This window comes from Vicia villosa, unplaced genomic scaffold (assembly GCF_029867415.1).
Source record: "Vicia villosa cultivar HV-30 ecotype Madison, WI unplaced genomic scaffold, Vvil1.0 ctg.006562F_1_1, whole genome shotgun sequence".
Classification (NCBI taxonomy): domain Eukaryota; kingdom Viridiplantae; phylum Streptophyta; class Magnoliopsida; order Fabales; family Fabaceae; genus Vicia; species Vicia villosa.
Window position 1 is genome coordinate 1 of NW_026706782.1, and position 11858 is coordinate 11858.

Sequence of the window (11858 nt, forward strand, 5' to 3'; positions counted from 1 at the left end):
TATTCAAACAGACTGATATTTTGCGGATAGTAATTATTAAACATCATGAACTTTTTACTGTTGTTCAAGAAGTATCATTCTCTATATAACTTCACTAGCGCCTCTTTAATGTAGATGGTTCCATCACCTTTTTTAATTCTGTTTTTCACTCTCAGTATCATGAAGATCAACTTTCCTTCCACTCTTTCACTCTTGGTTTCACTCTTTTTTTTCCAATTTAAGTTGTTTCATCGTGCCTACAACTACAACCCGATCCGAAAGGGAGTTGTCACCACCACAACCATCTCCACCCAACCCTTTCATTACACTTCCACCACCACCACCACGTCGCCACCAAACTCCACCTTCACCTCCACCGCCGCCATATTCCATTACACCTCCTTCTCCACCATCTCCCATTACACCTCCTCCTCCTCCTCAAAAAAACTCAAAATCAACATCAAGGTTATAATCACAACCGTTTATGGAATAATTACTCTCCTCACCACCAATGGGAAAGTTATTTTTTCATCCGAAAATGTGTTGGGAAACCTGTTCGGACTTCAACCGTGCCGACCGGGACTTATTTCAATATTGAAATATCGTAGGTTATATCTTTTACTCTTTCTTTTCTTATTTTCAAACCATTCTCCATTTTAAATTTGTAGATTTTGCATGCTTTTGTGATGAAAAATTTGTTGCTATAGTTAATCTTGTAAGAAGAATGAGGTAGAGTTTAAAATTTTTTTTTGAAATAAATTTATGTAATAGTTTGTTGATTGTTTACTTTTGAGAGAAAAGGGTACATTGTACGACCGATGATTCCGACGTTCTTCTCACCAAGTGGTGGTCAAATTTTCCGTTCTAAACAATTAGAGACTCATAGATATTTTGATAGAGTATAAATTATATTTTATTATTTTATTTTATTTGGAATTATTATTAACTTAGGGTTTTAAATTAGTGTGTATGTTAATCTAATTGGTATTGAATTGGGCACTTTAACGTTTGGGCCTTTGACATATTTTTGTTCGTGCATGCTCATATTAACATGGTTATGAGTTATTAATTAAATCGGTTGAATGTTGTAATTTATAGGTTATTTTGTCCATGCATAATCATTTTCATGATTATGTGCAAAATAATTTATAGGTTATTAACTTGTAGTTAATTTTCCATACTATAATTTTTAAAAGTAATATGCTCAACATCATTCTTCATTATTATTAATAAAGTAACGAGTGTCTGCATTGTCACTATATATTGGTTTAGTATTAAGACGTCTGCAAATAAAATACATTATATAAATATCAACTACAATATTTCTATCTATGAATTATATGAATAAAAATATTTAAATATATGATCACAAATATATTAGTAATGTAATAGCTATAGAGTATCTCTAAATTGAATTGAAAATAATAAAACTTATCTTTAATGCACTTGGGTTGCATATTCAATTTGCAATATCTACTAATCTATTACTAATAAATATAAGGATGAATTAGAGTGGACACATGGATGATTTTACATTCAAAAACTAAATTGTGTAAGAATTCCCATTATTGGAGAACTTACTTTATATCTCTAGAATTTTTACTCCCACTATGTAAATAACGTATTTCTTAGCTTGAGTTTGTTTAATTAATGCAATTAATCATGGATTAATTTTTCGGTTAGTATTAAATTAGTTTATTTACTGTAATATCTAACATTCTGAAGACATGTATGCAAATATAGTAGTAAGTAGTTTTACACTACTTTATAATCAATGAACAATTAATTCTTCATTTTAATGGGTTTCTTTATCGTAAACACTATCACAATATTTTTTTGGTTTTTTATAGGAAATTTTTTACAACTCTCTTTAACTTTGACACAACACTTCTACTTCTAAACTTCTTTTAATTTTTTTTCTTTTTTTTCGTCTACATATAGTACTATTCAAACAGACTGATATTTTGCGGATAGTAATTATTAAACATCATGAACTTTTTACTGTTGTTCAAGAAGTATCATTCTCTATATAACTTCACTAGCGCCTCTTTAATGTAGATGGTTCCATCACCTTTTTTAATTCTGTTTTTCACTCTCAGTATCATGAAGATCAACTTTCCTTCCACTCTTTCACTCTTGGTTTCACTCTTTTTTTTCCAATTTAAGTTGTTTCATCGTGCCTACAACTACAACCCGATCCGAAAGGGAGTTGTCACCACCACAACCATCTCCACCCAACCCTTTCATTACACTTCCACCACCACCACCACGTCGCCACCAAACTCCACCTTCACCTCCACCGCCGCCATATTCCATTACACCTCCTTCTCCACCATCTCCCATTACACCTCCTCCTCCTCCTCGGAAAAACTCAAAATCAACATCAAGGTTATAATCACAACCGTTTATGGAATAATTACTCTCCTCACCACCAATGGGAAAGTTATTTTTCATCCGAAAATGTGTTGGGAAACCTGTTCGGACTTCAACCGTGCCGACCGGGACTTATTTCAATATTGAAATATCGTAGGTTATATCTTTTACTCTTTCTTTTCTTATTTTCAAACCATTCTCCATTTTAAATTTGTAGATTTTGCATGCTTTTGTGATGAAAAATTTGTTGCTATAGTTAATCTTGTAAGAAGAATGAGGTAGAGTTTAAAATTTTTTTTTGAAATAAATTTATGTAATAGTTTGTTGATTGTTTACTTTTGAGAGAAAAGGGTACATTGTACGACCGATGATTCCGACGTTCTTCTCACCAAGTGGTGGTCAAATTTTCCGTTCTAAACAATTAGAGACTCATAGATATTTTGATAGAGTATAAATTATATTTTTTATTTTATTTTATTTAGAATTATTATTAACTTAGGGTTTTAAATTAGTGTGTATGTTAATCTAATTGGTATTGAATTGGGCACTTTAACGTTTGGGCCTTTGACATATTTTTGTTCGTGCATGCTCATATTAACATGGTTATGAGTTATTAATTAAATCGGTTGAATGTTGTAATTTATAGGTTATTTTGTCCATGCATAATCATTTTCATGATTATGTGCAAAATAATTTATAGGTTATTAACTTGTAGTTAATTTTCCATACTATAATTTTTAAAAGTAATATGCTCAACATCATTCTTCATTATTATTAATAAAGTAACGAGTGTCTGCATTGTCACTATATATTGGTTTAGTATTAAGACGTCTGCAAATAAAATACATTATATAAATATCAACTACAATATTTCTATCTATGAATTATATGAATAAAAATATTTAAATATATGATCACAAATATATTAGTAATGTAATAGCTATAGAGTATCTCTAAATTGAATTGAAAATAATAAAACTTATCTTTAATGCACTTGGGTTGCATATTCAATTTGCAATATCTACTAATCTATTACTAATAAATATAAGGATGAATTAGAGTGGACACATGGATGATTTTACATTCAAAAACTAAATTGTGTAAGAATTCCCATTATTGGAGAACTTACTTTATATCTCTAGAATTTTTACTCCCACTATGTAAATAACGTATTTCTTAGCTTGAGTTTGTTTAATTAATGCAATTAATCATGGATTAATTTTTCGGTTAGTATTAAATTAGTTTATTTACTGTAATATCTAACATTCTGAAGACATGTATGCAAATATAGTAGTAAGTAGTTTTACACTACTTTATAATCAATGAACAATTAATTCTTCATTTTAATGGGTTTCTTTATCGTAAACACTATCACAATATTTTTTTGATTTTTTATAGGAAATTTTTTACAACTCTCTTTAACTTTGACACAACACTTCTACTTCTAAACTTCTTTTAATTTTTTTTCTTTTTTTTCGTCTACATATAGTACTATTCAAACAGACTGATATTTTGCGGATAGTAATTATTAAACATCATGAACTTTTTACTGTTGTTCAAGAAGTATCATTCTCTATATAACTTCACTAGCGCCTCTTTAATGTAGATGGTTCCATCACCTTTTTTAATTCTGTTTTTCACTCTCAGTATCATGAAGATCAACTTTCCTTCCACTCTTTCACTCTTGGTTTCACTCTTTTTTTTCCATTTTAAGTTGTTTCATCGTGCCTACAACTACAACCCGATCCGAAATGGAGTTGTCACCACCACAACCATCTCCACCCAACCCTTTCATTACACTTCCACCACCACCACCACGTCGCCACCAAACTCCACCTTCACCTCCACCGCCGCCATATTCCATTACACCTCCTTCTCCACCATCTCCCATTACACCTCCTCCTCCTCCTCAAAAAAACTCAAAATCAACATCAAGGTTATAATCACAACCGTTTATGGAATAATTACTCTCCTCACCACCAATGGGAAAGTTATTTTTTCATCCGAAAATGTGTTGGGAAACCTGTTCGGACTTCAACCGTGCCGACCGGGACTTATTTCAATATTGAAATATCGTAGGTTATATCTTTTACTCTTTCTTTTCTTATTTTCAAACCATTCTCCATTTTAAATTTGTAGATTTTGCATGCTTTTGTGATGAAAAATTTGTTGCTATAGTTAATCTTGTAAGAAGAATGAGGTAGAGTTTAAAATTTTTTTTTGAAATAAATTTATGTAATAGTTTGTTGATTGTTTACTTTTGAGAGAAAAGGGTACATTGTACGACCGATGATTCCGACGTTCTTCTCACCAAGTGGTGGTCAAATTTTCCGTTCTAAACAATTAGAGACTCATAGATATTTTGATAGAGTATAAATTATATTTTATTATTTTATTTTATTTGGAATTATTATTAACTTAGGGTTTTAAATTAGTGTGTATGTTAATCTAATTGGTATTGAATTGGGCACTTTAACGTTTGGGCCTTTGACATATTTTTGTTCGTGCATGCTCATATTAACATGGTTATGAGTTATTAATTAAATCGGTTGAATGTTGTAATTTATAGGTTATTTTGTCCATGCATAATCATTTTCATGATTATGTGCAAAATAATTTATAGGTTATTAACTTGTAGTTAATTTTCCATACTATAATTTTTAAAAGTAATATGCTCAACATCATTCTTCATTATTATTAATAAAGTAACGAGTGTCTGCATTGTCACTATATATTGGTTTAGTATTAAGACGTCTGCAAATAAAATACATTATATAAATATCAACTACAATATTTCTATCTATGAATTATATGAATAAAAATATTTAAATATATGATCACAAATATATTAGTAATGTAATAGCTATAGAGTATCTCTAAATTGAATTGAAAATAATAAAACTTATCTTTAATGCACTTGGGTTGCATATTCAATTTGCAATATCTACTAATCTATTACTAATAAATATAAGGATGAATTAGAGTGGACACATGGATGATTTTACATTCAAAAACTAAATTGTGTAAGAATTCCCATTATTGGAGAACTTACTTTATATCTCTAGAATTTTTACTCCCACTATGTAAATAACGTATTTCTTAGCTTGAGTTTGTTTAATTAATGCAATTAATCATGGATTAATTTTTCGGTTAGTATTAAATTAGTTTATTTACTGTAATATCTAACATTCTGAAGACATGTATGCAAATATAGTAGTAAGTAGTTTTACACTACTTTATAATCAATGAACAATTAATTCTTCATTTTAATGGGTTTCTTTATCGTAAACACTATCACAATATTTTTTTGATTTTTTATAGGAAATTTTTTACAACTCTCTTTAACTTTGACACAACACTTCTACTTCTAAACTTCTTTTAATTTTTTTTCTTTTTTTTCGTCTACATATAGTACTATTCAAACAGACTGATATTTTGCGGATAGTAATTATTAAACATCATGAACTTTTTACTGTTGTTCAAGAAGTATCATTCTCTATATAACTTCACTAGCGCCTCTTTAATGTAGATGGTTCCATCACCTTTTTTAATTCTGTTTTTCACTCTCAGTATCATGAAGATCAACTTTCCTTCCACTCTTTCACTCTTGGTTTCACTCTTTTTTTTCCATTTTAAGTTGTTTCATCGTGCCTACAACTACAACCCGATCCGAAAGGGAGTTGTCACCACCACAACCATCTCCACCCAACCCTTTCATTACACTTCCACCACCACCACCACGTCGCCACCAAACTCCACCTTCACCTCCACCGCCGCCATATTCCATTACACCTCCTTCTCCACCATCTCCCATTACACCTCCTCCTCCTCCTCGGAAAAACTCAAAATCAACATCAAGGTTATAATCACAACCGTTTATGGAATAATTACTCTCCTCACCACCAATGGGAAAGTTATTTTTTCATCCGAAAATGTGTTGGGAAACCTGTTCGGACTTCAACCGTGCCGACCGGGACTTATTTCAATATTGAAATATCGTAGGTTATATCTTTTACTCTTTCTTTTCTTATTTTCAAACCATTCTCCATTTTAAATTTGTAGATTTTGCATGCTTTTGTGATGAAAAATTTGTTGCTATAGTTAATCTTGTAAGAAGAATGAGGTAGAGTTTAAAATTTTTTTTTGAAATAAATTTATGTAATAGTTTGTTGATTGTTTACTTTTGAGAGAAAAGGGTACATTGTACGACCGATGATTCCGACGTTCTTCTCACCAAGTGGTGGTCAAATTTTCCGTTCTAAACAATTAGAGACTCATAGATATTTTGATAGAGTATAAATTATATTTTTTATTTTATTTTATTTAGAATTATTATTAACTTAGGGTTTTAAATTAGTGTGTATGTTAATCTAATTGGTATTGAATTGGGCACTTTAACGTTTGGGCCTTTGACATATTTTTGTTCGTGCATGCTCATATTAACATGGTTATGAGTTATTAATTAAATCGGTTGAATGTTGTAATTTATAGGTTATTTTGTCCATGCATAATCATTTTCATGATTATGTGCAAAATAATTTATAGGTTATTAACTTGTAGTTAATTTTCCATACTATAATTTTTAAAAGTAATATGCTCAACATCATTCTTCATTATTATTAATAAAGTAACGAGTGTCTGCATTGTCACTATATATTGGTTTAGTATTAAGACGTCTGCAAATAAAATACATTATATAAATATCAACTACAATATTTCTATCTATGAATTATATGAATAAAAATATTTAAATATATGATCACAAATATATTAGTAATGTAATAGCTATAGAGTATCTCTAAATTGAATTGAAAATAATAAAACTTATCTTTAATGCACTTGGGTTGCATATTCAATTTGCAATATCTACTAATCTATTACTAATAAATATAAGGATGAATTAGAGTGGACACATGGATGATTTTACATTCAAAAACTAAATTGTGTAAGAATTCCCATTATTGGAGAACTTACTTTATATCTCTAGAATTTTTACTCCCACTATGTAAATAACGTATTTCTTAGCTTGAGTTTGTTTAATTAATGCAATTAATCATGGATTAATTTTTCGGTTAGTATTAAATTAGTTTATTTACTGTAATATCTAACATTCTGAAGACATGTATGCAAATATAGTAGTAAGTAGTTTTACACTACTTTATAATCAATGAACAATTAATTCTTCATTTTAATGGGTTTCTTTATCGTAAACACTATCACAATATTTTTTTGATTTTTTATAGGAAATTTTTTACAACTCTCTTTAACTTTGACACAACACTTCTACTTCTAAACTTCTTTTAATTTTTTTTCTTTTTTTTCGTCTACATATAGTACTATTCAAACAGACTGATATTTTGCGGATAGTAATTATTAAACATCATGAACTTTTTACTGTTGTTCAAGAAGTATCATTCTCTATATAACTTCACTAGCGCCTCTTTAATGTAGATGGTTCCATCACCTTTTTTAATTCTGTTTTTCACTCTCAGTATCATGAAGATCAACTTTCCTTCCACTCTTTCACTCTTGGTTTCACTCTTTTTTTTCCATTTTAAGTTGTTTCATCGTGCCTACAACTACAACCCGATCCGAAAGGGAGTTGTCACCACCACAACCATCTCCACCCAACCCTTTCATTACACTTCCACCACCACCACCACGTCGCCACCAAACTCCACCTTCACCTCCACCGCCGCCATATTCCATTACACCTCCTTCTCCACCATCTCCCATTACACCTCCTCCTCCTCCTCGGAAAAACTCAAAATCAACATCAAGGTTATAATCACAACCGTTTATGGAATAATTACTCTCCTCACCACCAATGGGAAAGTTATTTTTTCATCCGAAAATGTGTTGGGAAACCTGTTCGGACTTCAACCGTGCCGACCGGGACTTATTTCAATATTGAAATATCGTAGGTTATATCTTTTACTCTTTCTTTTCTTATTTTCAAACCATTCTCCATTTTAAATTTGTAGATTTTGCATGCTTTTGTGATGAAAAATTTGTTGCTATAGTTAATCTTGTAAGAAGAATGAGGTAGAGTTTAAAATTTTTTTTTGAAATAAATTTATGTAATAGTTTGTTGATTGTTTACTTTTGAGAGAAAAGGGTACATTGTACGACCGATGATTCCGACGTTCTTCTCACCAAGTGGTGGTCAAATTTTCCGTTCTAAACAATTAGAGACTCATAGATATTTTGATAGAGTATAAATTATATTTTATTATTTTATTTTATTTGGAATTATTATTAACTTAGGGTTTTAAATTAGTGTGTATGTTAATCTAATTGGTATTGAATTGGGCACTTTAACGTTTGGGCCTTTGACATATTTTTGTTCGTGCATGCTCATATTAACATGGTTATGAGTTATTAATTAAATCGGTTGAATGTTGTAATTTATAGGTTATTTTGTCCATGCATAATCATTTTCATGATTATGTGCAAAATAATTTATAGGTTATTAACTTGTAGTTAATTTTCCATACTATAATTTTTAAAAGTAATATGCTCAACATCATTCTTCATTATTATTAATAAAGTAACGAGTGTCTGCATTGTCACTATATATTGGTTTAGTATTAAGACGTCTGCAAATAAAATACATTATATAAATATCAACTACAATATTTCTATCTATGAATTATATGAATAAAAATATTTAAATATATGATCACAAATATATTAGTAATGTAATAGCTATAGAGTATCTCTAAATTGAATTGAAAATAATAAAACTTATCTTTAATGCACTTGGGTTGCATATTCAATTTGCAATATCTACTAATCTATTACTAATAAATATAAGGATGAATTAGAGTGGACACATGGATGATTTTACATTCAAAAACTAAATTGTGTAAGAATTCCCATTATTGGAGAACTTACTTTATATCTCTAGAATTTTTACTCCCACTATGTAAATAACGTATTTCTTAGCTTGAGTTTGTTTAATTAATGCAATTAATCATGGATTAATTTTTCGGTTAGTATTAAATTAGTTTATTTACTGTAATTTCTAACATTCTGAAGACATGTATGCAAATATAGTAGTAAGTAGTTTTACACTACTTTATAATCAATGAACAATTAATTCTTCATTTTAATGGGTTTCTTTATCGTAAACACTATCACAATATTTTTTTGATTTTTTATAGGAAATTTTTTACAACTCTCTTTAACTTTGACACAACACTTCTACTTCTAAACTCCTTTTAATTTTTTTTCTCTTTTTTTCGTCTACATATAGTACTATTCAAACAGACTGATATTTTGCGGATAGTAATTATTAAACATCATGAACTTTTTACTGTTGTTCAAGAAGTATCATTCTCTATATAACTTCACTAGCGCCTCTTTAATGTAGATGGTTCCATCACCTTTTTTAATTCTGTTTTTCACTCTCAGTATCATGAAGATCAACTTTCCTTCCACTCTTTCACTCTTGGTTTCACTCTTTTTTTTCCATTTTAAGTTGTTTCATCGTGCCTACAACTACAACCCGATCCGAAAGGGAGTTGTCACCACCACAACCATCTCCACCCAACCCTTTCATTACACTTCCACCACCACCACCACGTCGCCACCAAACTCCACCTTCACCTCCACCGCCGCCATATTCCATTACACCTCCTTCTCCACCATCTCCCATTACACCTCCTCCTCCTCCTCAGAAAAACTCAAAATCAACATCAAGGTTATAATCACAACCGTTTATGGAATAATTACTCTCCTCACCACCAATGGGAAAGTTATTTTTTCATCCGAAAATGTGTTGGGAAACCTGTTCGGACTTCAACCGTGCCGACCGGGACTTATTTCAATATTGAAATATCGTAGGTTATATCTTTTACTCTTTCTTTTCTTATTTTCAAACCATTCTCCATTTTAAATTTGTAGATTTTGCATGCTTTTGTGATGAAAAATTTGTTGCTATAGTTAATCTTGTAAGAAGAATGAGGTAGAGTTTAAAATTTTTTTTTGAAATAAATTTATGTAATAGTTTGTTGATTGTTTACTTTTGAGAGAAAAGGGTACATTGTACGACCGATGATTCCGACGTTCTTCTCACCAAGTGGTGGTCAAATTTTCCGTTCTAAACAATTAGAGACTCATAGATATTTTGATAGAGTATAAATTATATTTTTTATTTTATTTTATTTAGAATTATTATTAACTTAGGGTTTTAAATTAGTGTGTATGTTAATCTAATTGGTATTGAATTGGGCACTTTAACGTTTGGGCCTTTGACATATTTTTGTTCGTGCATGCTCATATTAACATGGTTATGAGTTATTAATTAAATCGGTTGAATGTTGTAATTTATAGGTTATTTTGTCCATGCATAATCATTTTCATGATTATGTGCAAAATAATTTATAGGTTATTAACTTGTAGTTAATTTTCCATACTATAATTTTAAAAAGTAATATGCTCAACATCATTCTTCATTATTATTAATAAAGTAACGAGTGTCTGCATTGTCACTATATATTGGTTTAGTATTAAGACGTCTGCAAATAAAATACATTATATAAATATCAACTACAATATTTCTATCTATGAATTATATGAATAAAAATATTTAAATATATGATCACAAATATATTAGTAATGTAATAGCTATAGAGTATCTCTAAATTGAATTGAAAATAATAAAACTTATCTTTAATGCACTTGGGTTGCATATTCAATTTGCAATATCTACTAATCTATTACTAATAAATATAAGGATGAAATAAAGTGGACACATGGATGATTTTACATTCAAAAACTAAATTGTGTAAGAATTCCCATTATTGGAGAACTTACTTTATATCTCTAGAATTTATACTCCCACTATGTAAATAACGTATTTCTTAGCTTGAGTTTGTTTAATTAATGCAATTAATCATGGATTAATTTTTCGGTTAGTATTAAATTAGTTTATTTACTGTAATTTCTAACATTCTGAAGACATGTATGCAAATATAGTAGTAAGTAGTTTTACACTACTTTATAATCAATGAACAATTAATTCTTCATTTTAATGGGTTTCTTTATCGTAAACACTATCACAATATTTTTTTGATTTTTTATAGGAAATGTTTTACAACTCTCTTTAACTTTGACACAACACTTCTACTTCTAAATTCCTTTTAATTTTTTTTTCTTTTTTCTCGTCTACATATAGTACTATTCAAACAGACTGATATTTTGCGGATAGTAATTGAAGGATAGAAAAACACTTAGAAAGGGGGGGTTTGAATAAGTGTAGTCTTAAAAACTTGAACGATAAAGATAAATTGCACAGTTATTTTTATCCTAGTTCGTTGTTAACTAAACTACTCCAGTCCACCCCCACGGAGTGATTTACCTCACCTGAGGATTTAATCCACTAATCGCAACAGATTACAATGGTTTTCCACTTAGTCCGCGACTAAGTCTTCTAGAGTATCCTGATCACAACCTGATCACTCCAGGAACAAATGCTTAGACACAAGCTAAGACTTTCTTAG

General features: G+C 29.8%; 1 protein-coding gene across 1 annotated transcript; it reads left to right on the forward strand.

The window, feature by feature from the left end:
* The first annotated feature begins 4103 nt into the window (after nt 1-4103).
* LOC131643010 (leucine-rich repeat extensin-like protein 3) lies at nt 4104-10064 on the forward strand. Its single transcript, XM_058913159.1, has 4 exons — nt 4104-4288; nt 5990-6211; nt 7912-8133; nt 9836-10064. The coding sequence occupies exons 1-4, from the start codon at nt 4104-4106 to the stop codon at nt 10062-10064; spliced, it is 858 nt and encodes a 285-aa protein (XP_058769142.1).
* The last annotated feature ends 1794 nt before the right edge of the window (nt 10065-11858 follow it).

Coding starts and splice junctions, on each gene's coding strand:
- LOC131643010 (XM_058913159.1), top strand. CDS start 4,104: ATGGAGTTGTCACCACCACAACCATCTCCACCCAACCCTTTCATTACA. Junction 6,212..7,911: donor AACTCAAAATCAACATCAAG/GTTATAATCACA, acceptor TTCCATTTTAAG/TTGTTTCATCGTGCCTACAA. Junction 8,134..9,835: donor AACTCAAAATCAACATCAAG/GTTATAATCACA, acceptor TTCCATTTTAAG/TTGTTTCATCGTGCCTACAA.